The sequence below is a fragment of the Lissotriton vulgaris genome, chromosome 1_1, assembly GCF_964263255.1.
Source record: "Lissotriton vulgaris chromosome 1_1, aLisVul1.2, whole genome shotgun sequence".
Lineage (NCBI taxonomy): Eukaryota > Metazoa > Chordata > Amphibia > Caudata > Salamandridae > Lissotriton > Lissotriton vulgaris.
The window spans coordinates 985,915,500-985,938,875 of record NC_141685.1 but is presented as its reverse complement, the minus strand read 5'-3'; the positions used below and the strand labels follow the sequence as shown (position 1 = coordinate 985,938,875).

Here is a 23,376-nt window from a genome sequence, read left to right as displayed (position 1 = left end):
CTTGCAATATAGCAACACTCACTGCTGCGGATGCCTCGGTGGGTGAGCATCCACTGGCTGAACTACTTAATTCAGTAATTATTTAAATTAATTTAAATACACTCGTTCACACGTTACACGTTACATATCTTTTTGTTATGTGGTCGTTTTTACTGTTGTGTTTAAGATGCTGATGAGTATATAAAATAAAAAATAAAAGACCCGTTCATATACTTAATAGAGCTGAAACTCAGACTTTAAAACTAGTAAAAATGTATATTCGGTTTATCAGCATATAGTTGCATACTGAACCAAGAGAACCTTAGTGTCAATGTTAAAGAGAACTGTTAGTATGCGGCCGCAACGGAGGAGTGGCGGCACTCCGACAGTGCCATTCCCTGATGCGAGTTCTGGAGGGCACACGAGGAGGCAGGTAGCGGTGATCGATGACGGCCCGCCATTTTGGCTGTCCTGGTCTCTGCCTCGCCTCTCCACAGACCCGCGGTCACTCTGAGCATGGTCGTGACGCCACCCATCCATCGGCGGCGATCTGGGAGCTGGAGAGTCGATTGCTGCCCCCAACACCGCACTGAAGCACGAAATAGCCCCCGATCGGCAACAATCGCCTGACTTCAAAATGGCGTCCAGTGTTGAAAACGGCCGACGGAGCCGATCCGGAATATCTGGGGGTGTACAGCACCATCGGGACAGAGGTGAGCAGCGGACCACGCGCTTCCAGGGACAAACCTAAAGGGATTTTCTCTCTCTGCAGCAAGGACATAATAATGACAAGGGTAACTCGTCATGGAGTTTCCATTGATTTCAATGGAAATTACATTGTGGCACCAGAAGCACCATAGCATCCAAGTGGTTAACACACGAGGGTAATCACCCAACCGTTGCTTTGGACTGCCTTTCTCCCCCCGGACTTGCAGCACTCTTCCTGGACTTTCAGACCTGGACCTCTGTGTTCCCCGCCATTTTCTCTCTATGACTCACTTCTTCTTCTACCTTTCTCCTCCGCCTTTTTAGCGATCTCTCACCTCCCCCTCTCTGTCATAGTGACCTCTCTATTGTCTCTCCTGATGCCTACTTGTGACTATCTGCTTCCCTCTCTGGTTTGTCTCACTTTCCTGCCCTTCTCTGTCCCTCCCTTGGTGATGTGACTTTAAAACCAGTCTTATCCCCTCCCTATGTATATAGAGATAACTCTAATCACTAGTATATACAGTAGATGTGACTTTTAGAGTATATCCATGTGTATCCCCTCCCTATGTATATAGAGATAACTCTAATCACTAGTATATGCAGTAGACGGTTGTGCTCTCTTCCATTGCTATGTGACTCTTAGAGTATATCCAGTCTTACCCCTTCCCTTTGTATATAGAGATAACTCTAATCACTAGTTTATGCAGGAGTCCGCTCTGCTCTCTACCATTCCTATGTGACTCTTAGAGTATATCCATGTGTATCCCCTCCCTAAGTAGATAGAGATTTCACTAGTATTTGCCTAGAATATATCCATTTGTATCTCCTCCTTGTGTGACTTTATCTCTTGTACATTTGCAATTTTTTTTTCTGTTTGTACCTTTTTATCACGCATGTAATCCTAAGTCCGTATGTTTTCAACTGGTTCTTATGTAAGTCAAAAATTTGCTAATTCGTTTTGTACCGTCAGTCCTTATGTTTGAAACTGGGTCCTTATGTAAAGCGCTCTGACACCTTCGGGTAAAGTTCGCGCTATATAAAATTGCATAAATAAATAAATAAATAAATAAATAGTAAGGCACCTTGCACCGCAGTCAAACATCCTACTCCAAGATGGCGCCCACGGAGAGCCGCTCTACCGCTGACAACTGGTACGCAGCGCACTATCAGCTTGTTTCAGCAGACGCGTCGTGAAACTGCGTTGCCGAGTAGCAGTCTCTGCGGTGTCAGGTGAGATCCCCGGGATAAACAGTGTCGTCCCCGATTCCGCGTTACAAGGGGATTCTTTGTGTGTGGGGGAGGGTTTGTTTTCTTCTTTCGACTCCTTAGGAGGTGTGTTTCAGGTCGGCAGGAGCCAAACCGGTATAAGGGCGGTGACCGGGAGGAATACTCCAACAGGCCGACGATGGTATGAACCGTGATGCTTGTCGGAGCCTACTCCACAACACAATACAGTTAAAGCAGAAGCCTATTATACTTAAAATAAAAAGGGACTATTCGCAAGTTATTCCCTCCTCCAAACACTCACACCTAACCTCCAGCACCCCTGGAGGGAGGGGTGCAAGGGTCAGCTTCAACAGACTTCGGGGGGGAAATGGAGGATTGGTAGGCGTGTATGTTGCAATAAAAGGTCAGCACAGGCCGTGGTTAGTAATATGTTGGTAGAACATTTGGAGGGATTAGAGGGGTGGGGAGTGAGTTAAAATCAATCGGCGAAAAGTTGAAACATTCGCCTTGTGCTAATGTATTCTATGTTTGTGTATACATCTCTTTCAGACTGAAGTGGTTAGCAGATGAGATGAACGGTAGAAAATACAAACAATCGTTAAGAGAAACCTTAAGTGCTGCGAAGTGATACACAGACGTAAATACTGCACTGCGTGTATGAGGCCTATAGGAGAACAGCTGACATAGCTGTAAAATTTTCAGTTTGCTCATGTGGGACATTTCCAGGATTCAGTGTGCTTATGTTTGACTTTTCTGTGCAGTGTGACTAACACTCTGAGTTACGCTATCACGGGTAGAACAAAACAGTTCTAGCCATGTCAAAACATAATATAAGAAGAAGTACTACTTCAGAATGAAATTCTTTGGAACTACAAACACGCAAGGTTTATACAGGCTTACCCTACTGTTCTGGGATATAAATAAATGGAACTCGGGAACATTTCAGTGATTTGTAGATGGAGATTTATCGAGCTAAATAAGCTGAAAAGTAGCGGTGCCCGCCACAACAGGTCTATCGCTTTTTCAGTCCAGATCAACAGCTGTCAGCCGTCGCGATCTGGGACTTGAATATACATATTGCAAGAGGAGCTCACGAGATACCACATAATAAGATCATGGAAAACACATACCCTTGAATAAAGAAATCGTACATAATCAAGATGAATGATTAGAACACATTGTCCTTTTCTAAACAAGACAAAATAAGTAAAAATTTAAGTTTAGACGTCTTGCAAATACCCAAGTTTATTACACATACGTCTAATTCTAGTTGTCACTCCAGTGTTAATAACATTTGATGAATCTTTTACACATCCCCCCTTAGAACCCTCCTGATTTCCTTGTAACTCAGCATTGAAACACTTTTTGATTCTCCTGAGAATCACTGGAAGGGGTTGACACAACATCATGATCCATCTTAGAATCATTGGAATTACCACAATTTGCCTCTGCCGTTTTGCGTCCATTTGTAACTGTGGAATAAAATGTTAAATCTCAAGGAATTTCCAATTTTCTCTCTATAATACTTTTTAGAAAATCCTTCAATGGAACCAAATTATTGAGAGCCTCCCACTTACCATCCGCAACCTTTACAGAGCTTTTTTTAACTTGAACAATTCTATATGGTCCATTAAAATGAAAATCTTTTTTAGCACCTTTACTTCCCATGTTCCTTAACAACCCATGTACTAACTTTCAGCTGGTCAGCAAACAACTTCCTATTTACATCATAACGGATATTTACATCATAACGGCACTTCATTTTTTGTTGAGACATTTTCCCTCTAGAACAAACATCAGAATTAATCCACACAACTTCAACCAACTTGGAATAAGATCAGTACGAGGACATATCCCTCTCAACAACATACAAGCATTGGCATAGCCAATAGGTCTTGATTTTGGGCCCTTATAAGTATTTAATTATGCAGCACAATATCCTTGGTGCAACAACATCAACTGTTGCATGGCTAAACACTTATAAGGTCCCAAAGGCAAAACCTATTGGCTCTATCAATGCTTCTGATGAAACAAAGTGAGAGGTACCCCTTAAATAAATTCAAGAGAAGTAGGGTTACCACCCACGTTACTCTCTACCTCCAAACTCCACTTAAAACGCATCCATGAGGTACACCTCGTCCCACAGACTTTACATTTCATCCATGCCTGGGTATATGCTTAGCTCGCCCTTCCACCACGAGATGTTCTTCCTAAACCACTCTCCCGCCTCAGAACACAGGACTTACACATTATCTTTACACTTCAAGGCAGGGCTTTAAGTGGGATGATGAAAAACGGAGGGGGGGGGGTTCTCAAAAGGGCTTGGCTGATGCAATTAAGAACGTGGCTTAAAACACGTAAGCTAAAAAAACGGTGTTTGGCATAATGTGCCACCCACTGATATTTTGCTGTTTGTCATTGCATCCAGATATATAATACAACAAGTAACATTATACCTACAACAAGCCAGGACTATTGGCTTTGTCAATGGTTGTTAATAGCATAAGATAAATATGCAAGAACTATTGCTTTGTTGTATATAATATTGAAAATGCTTCAGTTTTGAATTGATGAGACTGTGAAAGAACTAAAACGAGTCTCTTTGGAGTTACACCAAAGGCAGTGAAGAGTGGCACTGCTGCAGAGTTAAGATTATGTTTTCATCCTGAGGGTGAGGGCAAAATGGAAAGCCCGATAGGGAACCATTGCAGCACCTGCTTTGTAGAGCTGCTGGTGCTGAGCACCGACAAGACATGGCTCACTTAAATCCCTGCTTCAAAGCATCCCACTGCACCCCACTTTCTTTTCGAGGTTCACACAATCCCAGCAATTGTATTATTTTACCACTTACATCCTCCACCACAGATTTAACCAGCTCCTCCCCGCATGCTTTAAATCTTCCCTCGTAAAACACCTATTTCAGGATTTTAATTTTACACCCCGTTAGTTCCCTCCCCACGTTCTCACCTTCTGCACTTGATCATGGTTGAGCTCTGTGAAGAAATACGCTAGTAGCTGGGACGCAATCATGACTTAAAAAGCCCAGGCTCAGCAAATGCGGTTTTCTCCTCACTTGCCGGCTTTCCATAATGTGCTTCAGGCAATCCCGTACATCCCTCGCGGTTTCTCTCGGGTGTCACCGCATCCTGCTCAAGCTAACTATTGGCTCAGCCAGGCGGGTGTGTGAGGGCCTGAACCAGTTTTGGACCAATAACGAGCTGAGGTCCGCCTTCTGTTTCAATGAGCCCGTCAAATGAGAGATTTCTCATTGGCTTCTTCTACAAATTCTCCCAGAGTACCAGTGGCTGGATGCTGCTGTGGGGAAATTCTTAGTGACAAGCCGGTGACTTCCAAAAGCCGGAAAAACGTTGTCCGTCAGAAGTCTCACGTCTGTTACAGTTTCTCAACAGCACACGGAGCGCCTCACACGCTTCCCCGCCTAGCTAATTTGGCAGTGGCCCCCTAAGATTTCAATAAGGTTTTTAGGTCTCGCCTATCCCAATCCGCAAGGAATAGATAGGGGAGAATTATAGTAGGCAAAATAAGCTTTCAAACCAACGGCGGATTTGCCACAGTGCATGTGCTCCGTGCGTGTTCACAAACCAGCTACGTCACAAACCGCCACCTGTCTCTCTGTGCCTCACACACTTCAAAGGCTCCGCTCCCCGCCCCCGCCCGCACTTTGCCCTCTCCGACTTACCCTCCCACCTCCCACGGCCGCTCTTCCCATTCACGCGCTCGCACATCAAAGGCTACTGCTCTCCCGTCAATGCGCTCTCTCCCCGCAAACCCCACAGCAATGCCAAGAGCTTGTTTTTGTTTGAATCCATTTCACGGCCGGACAGTCTATTCAGGCTGTGCTGGTTCGTAAGGCCTTAGTCTTCCCTTGAAGCGATCCCCTTCAAGGCCACTCCACGAATCGAAGAGATGGGTTTAAAATACCTCTGCAGACCGCGTCTCTCCACCCTTGTCAAATATTTTTACCGCTGCGGGGGGCTTTGTTACGCCGCCTTCTCCTCCTGATAGCACGGCAGTGTGCTTGCAGAAAGCAGCAGAAGCCTTAGCGTGTCTTCGATGTCTTCTCAGGGAGCTGAGAGTTTTACATCACGCAGTCTTTGACCGTCTGAGGTTGGAATTATGACCCCTCTCCCCCCAGGTTCCTTTTCAGTCAGTTACCTGACGCAGTTTAGAATTTTGTATTCCGAGGCGCAGTTTGTTGTAAGTGTATGCACGTTTGGGGCGAATTATCAGCATATGCAGTCCGGATTTTAAGTCAAAGATTATTTATGCTTCAAGAATGCGAGAGCAATTTCTTTCCTTTTATGTTGAGGGTCAGTGTGCCTAACTGCGTGCTAATACCTGTGTGCAGTGGTGTGTTCCTGGAAACCAAATGGATGCGCCCTTCAACCGAGCATGGAGATTTTAAATTGCATTTAATTTGCTGCCATGTGCCTACTTTTTATTATACTATTGCTCTGATTAGCCAAGCCAGAAAGTACCAAACATTGACAAAGGCAGTAGGTCTGGGCTGTATTAGGTCTACTGTTTCTCTTCTGCAATTACTGTACTGGGTGCTGTGTGTTTGCTTCAGTTGTGTGTGTGTAGCTGAGGTGAGAATTCAGGTTGCAGGGACTTGTGTTTGCCTAGAGTGATGCATGGCAATCCAAGCTTTTCTGGCCATTGACTGCCCAAGGCAAAGGTCAGGAAATCAGGCTGTTAGACTGGAGGCTTCAAACTCTAGGCCGCACAGTCCTCATCCCTATCTCATCAAGATGGCACGTTGGCATACAGAGGGTTAAGGAAAGTAACAACATTAAAGGCCATTGGAATAAGGAGCATGCTGTGATCCACCTTTGTGTCACTGTGCCAGGGCTATTGCTCTGTGAATTAGTAATATATTATCAATTTCAGCTTGGCCCACACCACAGAGCTTTCTGACCCACCTTAACCTACCAGCAAGAGCGGGCCAGGCGGCAGAGGCAGTTAGAGCTCACTGATGTCTGAACATGACCTAGACCTGTCAGTGCTTTTGGGGGGCTGGGACACCCATGAGACGGGGCCCCTCTCTGGTAGCATGAGTACCTGTTCGAAATACGACTAATCTCCTGGGGTATTCTTGCAGATAGGCCTAGTGGAGGCTCACATTACCTGCCTCATAATTGATATATCAAAAAAGCATGTGAGGGGTCCTGAAAGAACAAAGTCTAGATTAAAAAACTCTGGCTGCTCCCCCTAGTGACGGTCCTTAAGCACCAGTGGCTATTAAGTATTTCATCACTGTATTCTAACCCGCGGAGGTGAGAAACAGCTTGGCGAGTGCAATTTGATTAAGATGAAAAATACCTGCTGGAACGTTATGGAGAGATTGACTCAGTCTTGGAAATGTTTGGAGAGTTATATCACATGCTATCGAAATGTGCTGCCATGTCATACTAATAGCAGTTTGTATGCAAAACAAATGCTAGTTAGCCGTATTAATTTTGCATTTTATAGAGCATGTTCTATGTAATTATCACTAGGCAATATAACCTCTAACTCATTTCATTGTCTTAGCAACCTTGAATGTTCGATGTGAGCATGCTGGGAACTGAAACTTGTCAGATTTCAGCGCTGCTGAACTTTATTAGAAAATTCATGTAGGTTGTCAATGCTAAAATCTACAGTAAACAGTAAAGGCATGCAAGGAGCTATGTTTGGTAGATGCCAAAGGTACAGGCATCATCCGCCCATGCCAAGGCCCATCAACTTGCATACACTGTTGAGTGCAAGTGGCTCTTGTAACAGGCTCGTTTGCCACCATGTCTCCGGCACACCCCATCAATGGCAGAGTGGCCTCAGAACGTGGACTTGCTGTTGTGATATAACCGCTCTGTGAGTGAGGAAAAATCATACTGCTGCTGCCTCTGCTTAACGTACTGTGGACCTCATTACTACATCCCAAGGATGGCGCTGGTAATTCTAGCTCCCGTAGTTACCATTAATGGTCAGTATGGGAAACCCTTGGGCCAAGGGAACCTCACCATTACAAGTTGGACCCTGAAGGAGCTAACCAGGGGAAACGGATACATCACTTTTCACCCTCCCTTCCCCTGGTTATTCCCCATTTATAACAGCATTTTCACCCATAGTTTTCGGCTGCCTTGAGAAGCCATGATTCCCTGGGGGGAACTGTGAAGGTCTGTGGTGTTTAGGCATTTATTTAAAAACAGATTTTATTGGGTTTTAAAACAGTCATTCAATAATAATAGACTTCTGATTACAAATCTAATGAATAAAAAATTCTTAGGCATACGAGTCAATTGCTTCCTGTTGTGGAGTGGAAATTGCTTCAGGTGCTTTAATCCCATCTTCAGTAACCCCTTACTTATTGGTGAAACCATATAATACTTTATCAGTCCACCGAGTTCTCAATCATTAGTCCTTGTGATCTCTGTTCAACATGAACCCACCCGCAACTAACCCCCCATCTTGCCCCCACCCACTCACACAGGTGTGTCTCGTATAATCAGGCTTGTATCTTTGTACACCAGGTTGTACTATGCTTAGCTCTGACCTCCGCTATATCGCTGGGTCATCAGCCCGGGTGCAATTAACTCAGTGTGCTCGTGTCGACATTTGGCGAACAGCTGAATTTTAGGGTGTGAGGTTCAATCTGCATGGTCAGGGGCGTCCTCTATTAAGCTGTCATTCCTTTCCTCCTCTGGGTGCTTTAGAAGCTCCACCAATGCTACCCATGCCCTGCCTGTTTCCAATGTTTTCTTACTCCCCGTCCTTTATTTTTAGGTCTCGCCTGTCAATACGCATGCGCATTGCTGGCGAGACATATAGAGGGCCACCAGCAATCCTACCAATAGGGGTTTGGAGTGCGGATTCTCCCCAATGCATGTGAGGCATTCAAGCGCAAAGCTTCGCCAGTACGCGCTTGGCCTCACTTCTCGCTCACACCCCATATGCTCCTTCCCTCCCACCCTTCCGACTTCAAAGGAACGTCGCTCCCCTGCTCCCCTGTCCCCCCGCCACGCAATGCTGAGAGCTTGTTAAACAAATGTGTTTTTTTAATCTGCGCTTCGCCCCTCCCCCGCCCCCCCCACCACGCAATGTCGAGAGCTTGTTAAGCTAATGTTCCCCCCCCCCCCCCCTCCCAACACAACATCGGCATGTCATGTTTTATCCTTCTCCCATTGTGATTTTCCCCGTATGACATTTTTTTTTAATTCATTCGTTCTTTCAATTTACTGTACGGAACTCAGTGGCGTTGAATTTTTTATTCATTTGTCGCAACATATTTTGTCTGTCTTCTCCGTCTTTGCTCATCTTATTTATTTTTCTCTTTAATTTTTTTCTTTTTCTTTCTCTCATTGATGTTCTTTTGTATATCAACCCACCGTTAAAAGACTCTGCCGAAGTTCCGGCCTCGGACTCCGAGTTTAGATCACGCAGTTGGTACTTTAACGTTAACCAATTGCAACAACACTGTAATTGGCGGGTCGTGGGGGTAGCAGTGTGGTATAATTCGGTTCACTGGTGCAGTTGTTTGTATAGTAGAATGTCATTAATCTGCTTTCCTGCAGACCGCTGTTTGAGGACTTCGCACCAGCCGTGAGTCTGCTCATTCACTACATTCAGGAGATGAGTGCCAGTCATTTTAGATAAAAGGGCTGACTATTTCGTACTAAAATATGTACAGTTATGTTTTGTAAGAAGCGTTCGAATAGCGCATATCTGCCAGTGCCATCTGTTCAGCTTACTGTTGTGATGTTTCTAGACCTGCTGGTGGGGGCAAATGCAATCATGCGCCCATTCTCATTTTTATGGTAACAGAATTATACACCTGCTAGAGAAATCATTGTTCACAATGTTAAAAACGGTCTGGGTTGTCAGAGTGCCATGTAGTTAGCTGTCCGGCATGCATCGAATTCACATGACTAATTAAATATATTATATCAGAAGGGGCAGTGCAAGAAATGGAACATTCTCGTGAATGCCATAAATAGGGAGGCAAGGGGGTGACGAGGTGCGGAGTCTGCAAGTCTATTGGTACTTTTATATGTTAAATCTGACCCAGAGAAATTGTAAACAAGGAAAAGTATAATAGTATATATGTTCTGGATTACTATGTTGATCACGAACACCTCAGAGCTTGAAAAATCATACGGGGCTCAGGGTCTTCCTTCAGACATTATTGTGTACCCAGCAAAATCCAGTATATCATAGTAGTAACATATATCTAGTGGATTATGCACGTGCTGGCGTGCTCTGTGTCCAGTCTAATCAAACGTTTTCCCACCATTGAATAACGTAGAGCTTGCACAGCTGCTCTCTTCCACCCCACCTCCTTCTTTAACTCCCTGTTCTCTTCTGCTGTGTTGATCTGCTCCTCTCTTCCACCCACCTCCTTCTCTAACTCCCAGTTCTCTTCTCTTCTCCTGTGCTGATCTGCTGCTCTCTTCCACCCCTCCTCCTTCTTTAACTCCCTGTTTTCTTCTCCTGTGCTAATCTGCTGCTCTCTTCCACCCGCCTCTTTCTCTAACTCCCTGTTCTCTTCTCTTGTGCCGATCATCTGTTCTCTTCCACCCGCCTCCTTTTTAACTCCCTGTTCTCATCTCCTGTGCTGATATGCTGCTCTCTTCCACCCGCCTCCTTCTCCAACTCTCTGTTCTCTTCTCTTCTCCCGAGCTGATCTGCTGCTCTCTTCCACCCGACTCCTTCTCTAGCTCCCTGTTCTCTTCTCTTCTCCTGTGCTGATCTGCTGCTCTCTTCCACCCGCCTCCTTCTTTAACTCTCTGTTCTCTTTTGCTGTGCTGATCTGCTGCTCTCTTACATGCCGCCTACTTCAACTCCCTGTTCTCTTCTACTGTGCTAATCTGCTGTTCTTTCACCCGCCTCCTTCTCCAACTCCCTGTTCTCGTCTCCTGTGCTAATATGTTGTTCTCTTCCACCACCTCCTTCTCTAACTCCCGTTCTCTTCTCCCATGCTGATCTGCTGTTCTCTTCCTCCTGCCTCATTCTCTAACTCCCTGTTCTCTTCTCCTGTGATGATCTTTCTGCTATCTTCCATCCACCTCCTTCTCTAACTCCCTGTTCTCTTCTCCCATGCCGATCTGCTGTTCTCTTCCACCCCATCTCCTTCTATAACTCATTGTTCTCTTCTCCTGTGTTGATTTGCTGCTCTCTACCACCCGCCTCCTTCTTTAACTCCCTGTTCTCTTCTGCTGTGCAAATCTGCTGCTCTCTTCCACCTCACCTCCTTCTATAACTCATTGTTCTCTTCTCATCTCCTGTGTTGATTTGCTGCTCTCTACCACCCACCTCCTTCTTTAACTCCCTGTTCTCTTCTGCTGTGCTGATCTGTTCCTCTCTTCCACTCACCTCCTTCTCTAACTCCCTGTTCTCTTCTCTCGTGCTAATCTGATGCTCTCTTCCACCCTGCCTCCTTCTCTAACTCCTTGTTCTCTTCTCTTCTCCTGTGCTGATCTGCTGCTCTCTTCCACCCCACCTCCTTCTCTAACTCCCTGTTCTCTTCTCCTGTGCTGATTTGCTGTTCTTTCACCCGCCTCCTTCTGTGACTCCCTGTTCTCTTCTCCTGTGCTGATCTGCTGTTCTCTTCCACCAACCTCCTTCTTTAACTCCCCGTTCTCTTCTCCTGTGCAGAACTGCTGCTCTCTTCCTCCCCACCTCCTACTTTAACTCCCTGTTCTCTTCTGCTGTACTGATCTGTTCCTCTCTTCCACTCACCTCCTTCTCTAACTCCCTGTTCTCTTCTCTTCTCTGGTGCTGATCTGCTGCTCTCTTCCACCCCACCTCCTTCTTTAACTCCCTTTTCTCTTCTGCTGTGCTGATCTGTTCCTCTCTTCCACTCACCTCCTCTCTTCCACTCACCTCCTTCTCCAGCTCCCTGTTCTCTTCTCTTCTCTCGTGCTAATCTGATGCTCTCTAACTCCCTGTTCTCTTCTCCTCTCCTGTGCTGATCTGCTGCTCTCTTCCACCCCACCTCCTTCTCTAACTCCCTGTTCTCCTCTGCTGTGCTGATCTGCTGTTCTCTTCCACCCACCTCCTTCTTTAACTCCCTGTTCTCTTCTCCTGGGCTAATCTGTTGTTCTCTTCCACCCGCCTCTTTCTCTAAATCCCTGTTCTCTTCTCCTGTGCCGATCTGCTGTTCTCTTCCACCCGCCTCCTTCTTTAACTCCCTTTTCTTTTCTCCCGTGCTGATCTGCTGCTCTCTTCCACCCTGCCCCCTTCTCCAACTCCCTGTTCACTTCACCCGTGCTGATCTGCTGTTCTCTTCCACCCGCCTCCTTCTTTTAACTCCCTATCTATCCATCTATCTACCTATCTATCTATCGCCCTCACTCTATCTATCTATCGCCCTCACTCTATTTATCTATCGCCCTCACTCTATCTATCTATCGCCCTCACTCTATCTATCTATCGCCCTCACTCTATCTATCGCCCTCACTCTATCTATCGCCCTCACTCTATCTATCTATCGCCCTCACTCTATCTATCGCCCTCACTCTATCTATCGCCCTCCCTCTAGCTATCTATCGCCCTCAGTCTGTCTATCTATTGCACCACCACAGCATCACTCAGGAGCATCACAGCATCACTCGTCGCCACCACAACATCACTCGTCGCCACCACATCACTCGTCGCCACCACATCACTCGTCGCCACCACATCACTCGTCGCCACCACAACATCACTCGTCGCCACCACAACATCACTCGTCGCCACCACAACATCACTCGTCGCCACCACAACATCCCTTGTCGCCACCACAACATCCCTTGTCGCCACCACAACATCCCTTGTCGCCACCACAACATCCCTTGTCGCCACCACAACATCCCTTGTCGCCACCACAACATCCCTTGTCGCCACCACAACATCCCTTGTCGCCACCACAACATCCCTTGTCGCCACCACAACATCCCTTGTCGCCACCACAACATCCCTTGTCGCCACCACAACATCCCTCGTCGCCACCACATCCCTCGTCGCCACCACATCCCTCGTCGCCACCACATCCCTCGTCGCCACCACATCCCTCGTCGCCACCACATCCCTCGTCGCCACCACATCCCTCGTCGCCACCACATCCCTCGTCGCCACCACAACATCCCTCGTCGCCACCACAACATCCCTCGTCGCCACCACAACATCCCTCGTCGCCACCACAACATCCCTCGTCGCCACCACAACATCCCTCGTCGCCACCACAACATCCCTCGTCGCCACCACAACATCCCTCGTCGCCACCACAACATCCCTCGTCGCCACCACAACCACCCTCGTCGCCACCACAACCACCCTCGTCGCCACCACAACCACCCTCGTCGCCACCACAACCACCCTCAGCGCCACCACAGCATCAATCTGTGCAACTGTTCAACAACAACTGGTTCAAATATGTTCTCTCAATGTTTCAAGCTTTATTACAAATGTCACAAAAATATGTAAATATTTCACTTCTGTTCTTGGATTTTCGTCACAATAAAATACACTGAACATAATCTTCACAAAAGTTATTTACTAACGTTTAAGCTTTTACCATTATAAATTACAATGACTTTTATTTAAGTATTAATTATTTACAAAAATTAAAAGCCATTATTTGTAATATCAATACATCTAATTCACGTAAATACAAAACATGTTGCATTACAAATGCTATAGGTGTCACATTTGCAAAAGTTATAAGTATTGGCATTGTAAATGACAAAGCTATTAATTTAGCTATTTTCAAAACCGGCACATAAATAAAATATTTGTCATTTACAAGACCAATAGCTCAAACTTTCCTAATGCGAGACCTATTGCATTGTAGTCTTGTAGCTATGTATACAAAGCATCAGCTGCGGCTTCCTGAAAGAGGAGGGCATTGGGCTTCCCTGCATGGTGCCAGGATACGGCCCTGGAAACACTCATATTCTGTTGGAGTAAGTGAAGCTCCGGTGCTAGAAAAGCAGAGTGAGTGCGGTCCAATAGTAGTTTAAACAAGCGTGCGCCTCGCATTGAAAGTTAAAAAAAAAAAAGAAAGGAATTTGATGAGGAGAGGAGGAAGCAGCAGGAGGAGGAGAGAGAGGAGGGTGCCTGCGCCTGTTTCCCTTGCTTCAAACAGATGGTTTCAAAGCTCGCTCCCGCAAGGGAATCGCCAAACGTGCATGCGTTGCCATTGAAAGCAATGCAATGCGTGCACGTTTTGGGCCCAAGAAGTGAATTGATTACTAAAGGTCTCCTCCTATGCAACGCATGCGCGCTGCGTGGGCGAGACCTAAAAAGGGGATACTCCGGTTAAAGAATGGGGGTATCGTAGGAAGCCCACATTTTCTTTCTGAGAAACTCATTCACACCACATGTCAAAGCAGCCTGTACACTCTCTTTCAACATGATGTTCACTCTGCTCCATTAGATTGGGGGCTATACAACGAAACTGTATAATGTTTAAAAACTTTGTCTTTTAGAAACCATCCCACCTTGTCCGATACCAGCTGCACACCATTATCCGTAATCGGTTCTAATAGAGAACCTTCTAAAAAAAAACACGTTTGCTAGTAAATTCACTGTCACTGAGTAGTCATACCTTCAACAAAATCATACCAATTTGGAAAAAAAAAATCAACTTGCACAATAATGTACTGTTGATTATATGGTAAAGAAGGTAAAGGTTCTTCAAATTCCCAAGCTAACTTTTCTCATGGCGCATCCAGTAACGGCACTGGTACCAATGGTGTGCCACAAAGATTCCAGTGCTTATTGGATAAAAGATACTTATCCCACTTCATCACAACAGCGTCCACATCACCATCCATTCCCAGCCACCAAAATGAACGTCTAAGAACTTCTTTTTTTGTTTTGTTTGTAGAACTGAACCTTAAATGACCTGTATGACCAAACACAATTATTCTAGTTTGAAAACTGGTAGGTGGAATTAATTTATCTGAGCTGAGCAAAATATTGTTTTTAACCATAAGTTCATCAGCAATTTGGAAAAAACACTTAAGCTCATCTTGCAAATGCTTAATATGTGGCCAACCCTTCTCAACATACTCCTAAGCTTTCCTCAGAACATTGTCCTCTCCACATAGTTCACACCATTCCATCTTGACGGTAGCTTGACATTGTCTCAAAACATCTGTGCCAGCTACCACACATTCATCATTGAAAATATCTGAGTCATCAGTTTCACAATCAACTGGAAGACAAGCCAAACAATCATGTCATGGGAGATAAAGTGAGGAAAGAGATTTATTGAATGCAATAAGGAGAGGAACCACAGAACACGTTAAAGGAAAATACATATCCTTGAATCATGAAATCATGATTACAATACCTACTTTCGAAAGTTAAAAGTGCCCTTGAGCAAAAAAACATGACTACACAAAGCTCTCAATTACATAACACACTGCCATTTGGCACCTTCTTAATGGACTTGTCACTTCCTTTAAGTCTCGTATTCCCTCCAATACACAGATTCATGGCGGCTGGTATTTCCCTTGCATTATCAACAAGGATTGAATTATGTTTCATATCCTCCAATAGAAGACGTATCAAATATTCCCATTAAATTGTTTATATTTTAAAAAACTAGGATCTGTTAATCAGCGTATATTCTATTACTGCTGTTAAATATGTTCTCTCTTCTTAGCAGGTGAGATCAATAAGCTGTGATGGAATAGGAGGAGTCACTGCAAGGAGTTGAAGCTCTGAAAGTTGCTGCCTGTGCATCAGCATTGCTACGTGTGTAGTCCGGTAAGCTGATCTCTGAGTGGGTTTAAAGGCGTGGCTGCTGAGAATGATGTGCAACTCCAGGTCACGTTTGGGTCACTTTGGGGTTAACTGAAAAGTTCATGATACCCAAGTTGATATATTGTTCCTCTATGTGTGGAATACACTTAAGATCTCCAGTCAGAAAATTGAGACTTTAGCGAGACAGAGATATCTGTATGAAAGATAAGTAAATGTGGATATGGATAGGAGCTCAGAACAAGTATATCCTTGAAAAGGCAGGGGATGCGAGGATGGCCTTCCATATAAACAGCCATTCTATTGATGTCCTTACTGAAGCGAGACTTACTTTTAGAAGGCTAGAGCGTTACAAATGTGACCAGTTACTTTAAGGTAGAAGATGAAAGGGGCGTTGGCTCATTATGAAGGTCCAAATGGGACCTCACTGTTCCTAGGTTTTTCAACTTTAAAATACCCCCTCATGTTGATCAGAATGCAGCAGCAACACTAAATAGCTGCAAGTGACTTCATCTTATGTGACCCAATTAAGTACAAAGCCTGTAAAGGGAAAACAGTGCTTAATGCATACTGTAAGAGGGTACTTGAGGCTGTAAGGGTTGCTATAGGGGACTTGATAATATAATCGAGTAGGACAGTGCTGTGTGCGTGGCATTAAAGGGTAATAAAGTGATAAGTCACTATAGAGGGTAGCATAGATGTTGGGGCCCTGTATGTAGCTGAAACTATGTGATCACCCAATATAAAGGGTTAGAAAGAGACAGCAGATATAGGGCCAGATGTAGGTAAATCTCATTTACCGACTCTAAAATACCGAATTTATACCGATTCGGTGTTTTAGATTCGGTTGCACCCCTGATTCTGGCTTGTGTACCATGTGGCACACATACATGCCTTTAGGGCATGTATGTGTGCCACATGGCACAGGTGTACATGCACAGTTGTGCATGTACACAGGAATTTGTTATTTACCATCAAATAGTATTTGGTGGTAAATAACGAATTTTAAGGGCCTGTGGCACTGTTTTTAGTGCCACCTACATATAGATTTACTGATTCGGTAAACTTACCGATTCGGTATTTTACCGAATCAGTAAATTTACCGATTCTGTAAATTTAAAGGCCCCTACATGTCAAACACAAAATACCGGTCGGTAACGGCCGAAATCGGCTGTTACCGACCGGTATTTGGTGTCCTACATCTGGCCCATAGTCTGGATTGGGCTGGGTAAGTAAAGGCAGAGACAATGGGGAAAAAGCAGGCCAGGCATGTATAATGCATTGTCCTGAGAACTAGACCTCTCTTATTAAAATTGTATTAAAACCTCTTCTGTCTGTTTTATAGATCATGGATGCCCGATTTACCAGGGGGAAGTCCGCAATCCTGGAGCGTTCATTAACCCGCCCAAAGACAGAGGTTAGCCTGAGCGCCTTCTCCTTGCTTTTCTCTGAGATTATCCAGTATTGCCAGAACCGGGTTTACTCTGTTTCAGAGCTTCAGAACAAGCTGGCAGAGTTGGGTCAGCAGGTCGGTGCCCGCATCCTGGACGTGCTAGTGATGCGGGAGAAGAATGGCAAGCGAGAGACTAAGGTAATCAACATCCTTCTCTTTATCAAGGTTAACGTGTGGAAGGCGCTGTTCGGGAAGGAGGCAGACAAGTTGGAGCAGGCTAATGACGATGACAAAACTTACTACATCATCGAGAAGGAGCCGCTGATCAACACTTACATCTCTGTGCCAAAGGAAAACAGCACACTCAACTGCGCCTCCTTCACTGCAGGCATTGTAGAGGCTATCCTGACCTTCAGCGGCTTTCCTGCCAAGGTCACTGCCCACTGGCACAAGGGCACCACGCTCATGATCAAGTTTGATGAGTCAGTCATTGCTCGAGACAAGGCTCTGGATGGGCGATAAGCAACCAGGCTGATCTGTGTGTGGAATCTGCTGCTGAAAAGAACCATACTCTGACATCGTACCGGGCATCTCAGTACAAAAGACTTACATTTTTCACCACTTGAAACAGACATGGTTGTTTGATCCACTGCCCATGGAAATCTAGTTTGGATAAGAGCCCAGGACAATAGAATATGTGCATCAGTCCTACTGACTGCTGCTTCTTACTGTGGCGCGGGTAGATTCATTTTTCCAGCTACAACTATCTCCATTGTTTGATGAATGAAAAAACTACTTCTGCTTGCTAGGAACAAATTATTGCATTTCTTTTTTCCCCCACTTAAATGGTGACTTTGTTTTCAGGTGAATATTCAAGACGTGGATTCATGTGCTACACTGTTTTCTTTGTACACATGATATCTGTATTATGGATGTATTGATAAGTTGGAGTTCATAACACAGACCTTCTAGTCTTCAGTCTAGAAAGAGGATTCAAGTACTTTCTTTTTGTTCCTGTACATAAATGTATTATACAAATTGAGGGAACGTGAGGTACCTTGCATTTCAGATTTGTATTTTCATATATAATAGTTGCATCAATAATTTATAACTTTAATTACAAGAGACAGAATTATTTATTTCTTCTTCTTTGTCTTTGTAGAGTCAAATCTTGACATGGTTCAGAAATGTTGTTGTTCAGTCAACAGATGTTTTGCTCTGCCTGCCTTTAAGCCTGGGATTTTCTCAAGGCAGGGCAAAAGTATTTTATGTAAGTGTTCCTGAACTGTCTCTGAGGTCAAAGTTTAGTGTATTAGCTGAAGAATATATCCATCTGTTGATTAGCAGTGCAGTTGGCTCTCAGGTTTAACGTTCAAAGTCCCATGCCTTTGCATTCTATCTGTGATGGCAGTTGACTAGACCAGTACTCTGCCAACAGACCCAATTGCATTGATAACTGCCGTTCGGAAATATTTTGTAGACTAGAAGACTTCACGTTTACCTATGGAACACTTTCTTCAGTAATACTTCATTGAGAAAGTTCATGTCTTAATGGCCGATAGTGTGACTGAGATGCATCGTTGCCTCCTAATTCATATGTAAAGAGTTAAATCAAGCCATAAAAAAGAATAAAGAAATATTACTTTCTGTCTCATAATTAGGGTTCTAAATGATTAATGTAACCATTATATATGAGAATACAATTTAAAAATGTATGGTACCACACACTCCATAAAGTCTTCTGATATTTATGTATAATGGGAAAAGAGGGCCATAGCTGTTTAGAGAAGTACTATCGGTACCAACATCTTCCATTTGTATATGCTAAAGATTGGCTGAGTGTATTGAACGGAGTATTAGGGGGCCTCAATCATTTAGGTTACATGCAAGTTTCATGTTTTGTATATGCATCTTTTTCTCAGTTTTTGCATTAGTTTAAATAATAAAGTAGTATGTAAGTTTCCCCTCTTTCGTTTATTCTTCAACTGCAAATGGCATCTGCATGTTGATTTTGTATTTCTATTAAGAATGGACTGTACGCAGTTAATTTTGAACGAGCGGAGGATGGTGTTATGGACCTAGTTAAATATTTTAGCATTATCCCTGCATTAAAACATTTCCATTTCAATGTGTTGAAACAAACAAGATTGTAAATCGCCTCTTTATTTTTCATCAACTGACAACTTTAGGTCATCATTGACTAGAGTAGAGGCCCACCCAGATAGAGCACTCTATATTAAAGCCTTTCCTCAGTCTGAGCTTCTTCAGTGCTTACACATGAATTGACGAGGGGAAAAGAAGTAGCTCTTGGTATAACTTATGAATCAAAGCTCCTAGCTGCTCAATGGCTGGTTCAAGGCAGTGCAAAAGATATATTCGTTTAGTGTTAAAAAATTAATATTTTTTTTTTAAAAGAGATTAAACATTGGGTGAATGTCTGCTCGGAAGAAAAAAGGAAACTTCATGAATTCATAAAAAATACTGCTAAACAGATGTGAATGTGTAGGAATTAATTCACTATTGGAATTCTGCGGTTTGATGCTTTAGCAGCCCCAAAAAAGAAGGGCATCAACCCAGCAAATGTAACAGAACAATTTAATCAAGTGTTTGAAATACAGGGGGGGTGGCTAGCTAGCCAAAGATGGCAGACATGTAATTGTATCGCTCCACTCGGGCTTGTGCAGTTATCCTGGGTAATCATTGTCCCTGGGGCCCATCCGACCCCAAAAACGTACTGCTTGTAGCTGTGCTGGACTGCCCTGCTGAGTGTCTGCGGACAGCCCCGTAGCGGCGCGGGAGAACCTGGGGGAGCTGCGGCAGTCAGGGCTGCATTGTGACTGAGAGCGGGCTGACCCAGCACAGAAGAGAGGACACCCACTCAACCGACGGCAACGCCAACCACGGCCTGCTCGACCACGCAACTGGGCAAGAGGAGCAACCTAACTGGTCCCAGCAGGCCCAGACAGCCTAAGGTTTAGGCAACTGTTGCAGAAAGTGTTGGCATTGCAGAACTGCATGTGTGCCCGCAACCCATTGTACGGGACATCGCCTACGCGGACCTGCCTTTTCACTGGGTCCACTGGGCGTTCCTGGTCCCCTTGCAGCCCAAAGGAGATGAGGACCAATGCCCCTAAATAAACACTAGACCCGGTTGCTTGCCAGCCCCACCAGGCTCCTTCGCTGACTGCTCGGCTCTGCCTGGGGATGTGAGACTGCGCTACGTAGGTGATGACACAGTAGCCCGGCAGCCCTTGACACGCAGTGCTGGCCTTATTGGCCATGAGGGACTATGTGAAAACTAAGAACGAGGTAATGGGGGATGGCGGGACCAGACAGCCTGTGCTTTTGGCAACTGACACAAAGAGGCTCAGCCTTACAGAACTACAGGCGCGCCTGTGGCCCACTGTACAGGACATAGCTTACGCTGACCTGCCTCTTCACTGGGTCTGCTGGGCATTCCTGGTACGCTTGCAGCCGAAGCGGATGAGGATTGCTGCGCATGAAAGAGCACTGGACCCAGCTGATCGCCAGCCACACCAGTCTCCAATGCTGACAGCTCTGGCCTGCCTGGGTAGGTGACGGAGCGCAACAGAGGCAGTGACACATTAGCTGGGCGGTTCCTAAGAACAAGATAATGGAGGACTGAGTAGTTCGGACAGGATAAGGGTACCATACATAACCTCCATACCCTACAAAATTCTACTCCTGTCCTGCCTGCATATATTCACCCCAATACAGCGAAAAGCGTGTGAGCTGTACTGCCTCCTGTAGAATCGCGAGCCACAGGCGAAGACTGCGCCACGAATCCCAGGGTAGGCCCAGCCGCAACCATCACGCGAGCCCCAAGAAAACAAATGTCCAAGAGATGTTTTCACTGGTTAACGACCCTTGGCGTGAATTGGGGCACACAGAGAAGGCACGGAACAGCAAGGCTGAACAGCGGGAGAACCGGGCGCGTGGAGCGCACACTTGACTGGGCTGAGGGGGACACTGGACAACCTGGCTGGAGATGGGCAGGCTCAAGCTGCGGGGGTACTCCCACCAGACTGGTGGACGAGCAAGGCCGAACCTCACACGCCATTAGGTATGGGGACCCCGCGTACAGTACGACCTGGGTGAGGAGAGAATGAATATTGAACATATGGGAGGCTAGTGGGGCCTCTAGGAGCACTGTTCGGTGCTCGGCCCTGGCCCTGGCCTACCTGGGTACATGAAGTTCTTAATGAATGCCACTGGGCCAAACCAAAAAGACCTAATCACTCCCTTCCACAACGCTGTGGATGCTGCCCTTTGTTAACGAAACAACTGACGGACGTGGGGATACCCAGGTTCAAACAACCAATTACTCCAGCAGGTACAACAGAGCCAAAAATAACCACACATGGAGAGGCTGATGGGCACGATAATATGGCACCTCCAATCAAATACAGGGTGACAATATTAGCAGCTAGTCCACACTCCCTACAAGATATCAGCGCAGTTTCTTGGCACTGCTGTGAGCGGAATGTCAAAAACTTGCGCACAGTGTGGAAGAGGTAGAGTCCGGGATAGAGGACATATACCTGGCACAATTGGACTTGGCCCAACAGGTCACAGGACTATCTGACAAGTTGCGTACGCTGGAATACCGAGCAGAAAGCACGGAGGGCGGAAATCAGCAGAACAGTGTTTGTGTAGTGGGCCTCGTGGAGGGCAACAGAGAAGTGAAATGGTGTCCTATCTTGAACACTGGATTCGGACGGAGGTTGCCCAAGTGAGTTGATGTAATTCTTCGCCTTTGAACTTGCGCATAGAATGCTTGCTCGACAACTGGAAGTTAGCCGGCCGCCCCACCCTGTAGTGGCCAGGCTCCTCCCTTTTAGACATCCGGATACAAAGGGCCCGAGCAGACGAGCCATACCTGAATTGGCAATGGGAATGTGTCGCGGTTTCCATATTACACAGCCGCTATACAGTATAAGAGAACTTCCTTCGTAGAAGTGAAAAAAGCACTGAGAGGAAGGGCTGCAATACTCCCTGATGTTCCCAGTCAAGCTGAAGATCCTATTGGATGGCAAAACTCATTTTTGTGAGGACTCTCAAGTAGCCTGAGATTGGCTCGCCAGCTACAGAACGATGTCAACTCCTGCGGACTCTCGTCAGGAGGCAAGAGAGAACAAACGCCTATCCAAGAAAAGACCCCAAAGGGCCAAAAGCAGGAGCATTCTGTAGAAACTGACTAAGACACAGGACACAGGCCTTGTTCTCATATCAAAGGGGTGACAATTTGGCATCGCACCTTGTCCACGCGATCACCTGGCAGGAGAAATCAACAGACAGGAATACCATCACCGCAGCATGGGGATTGGCGCCAGTCCTGGGGCACTACAAATGCCAGAGTTGCAGTGTCTGTGAACTAACAGTCAACACAAAAGAATTCAAACATAGCAACAAAATCTACGGACTAAAAAACCACACAAACTGAAGATTCCAGAATGTTATCTACATGATTCGGTGCCCCTGCGACCTTATCTATATTGGGCAGACTACCCAAATGGCAAAACAACGCATAATCCAACAAAAAAGTAGGATTAATTGCAAAGTACTCACGGCCCCCCTAGTTTCCCACTTTTTGGATCACCAACATATTGACACAGATTTCAGATGGCAGGTCATTGAAAAACCGACACTTCCCACCAGGGGAGGTGACATGAAGGCTCTGCTTAACAGAGCAGAATGTAAGTGGATGACTATATGTGACTCAGTAAACAAAGGCTTGAACACAATCGACGAGTGGAACAGCACTATATCAGTCTAACTGCCAACCTTGCCCGCTTGCTCCACATAGCCTGCTACCTTGTCTGTCCGTACCTTAGCTGTGAATCGCTACGTGACACTGTCTTACTCATCCATATACCTTCCTGAGCCTTCTAACATTATTCATTTCAAGCACTGTTGGGCCTTTTTGAATTGGTGTATTTCTAGATAGGGTATATAACTAATGTACTGAACATTGCCTATTAATTGATGCCATCATTGTACAGCCACACTACTCTCTTGATCAGTTGCCTTATGGCTTTGCTTAAATTATATGTAACAAACTCTACTGTTGAAATACATTCTGTAATCGTGACTAATTGTACTCTTGCACCTGAGTTATGAACGTACCAAATTGGCTCATTGACTTTATGTATACATGTTTTCTTACAGAGCATAATTTGTTATTCTGTACCGATTGGTTTCTCTGCAAACATAAGCGCATTCTGAACAACGCAGGAGTCACTTCTTGGCCTGCGACATTGTGCCGACATTCCGGGAACTCCCCTTTTTCCGCCCCTTGTACC

General features: G+C 45.4%; 1 protein-coding gene across 1 annotated transcript; it reads left to right on the top strand.

The window, feature by feature from the left end:
• Positions 1 to 1,777: 1,777 nt before the first annotated feature.
• Positions 1,778 to 19,195, top strand: TRAPPC5 (trafficking protein particle complex subunit 5). Its single transcript, XM_086960633.1, has 3 exons — positions 1,778 to 1,917; positions 15,566 to 15,666; positions 17,006 to 19,195. Exon 3 carries the CDS (start codon positions 17,009 to 17,011, stop codon positions 17,573 to 17,575), a length of 567 nt encoding a protein of 188 aa, XP_086816759.1. The 5' UTR covers positions 1,778 to 1,917; positions 15,566 to 15,666; positions 17,006 to 17,008; the 3' UTR covers positions 17,576 to 19,195.
• The last annotated feature ends 4,181 nt before the right edge of the window (positions 19,196 to 23,376 follow it).

Excerpts from the sequence above, each read along its gene's own strand:
- TRAPPC5 (XM_086960633.1), top strand. The coding sequence starts at position 17,009 with ATGGATGCCCGATTTACCAGGGGGAAGTCCGCAATCCTGGAGCGTTCA.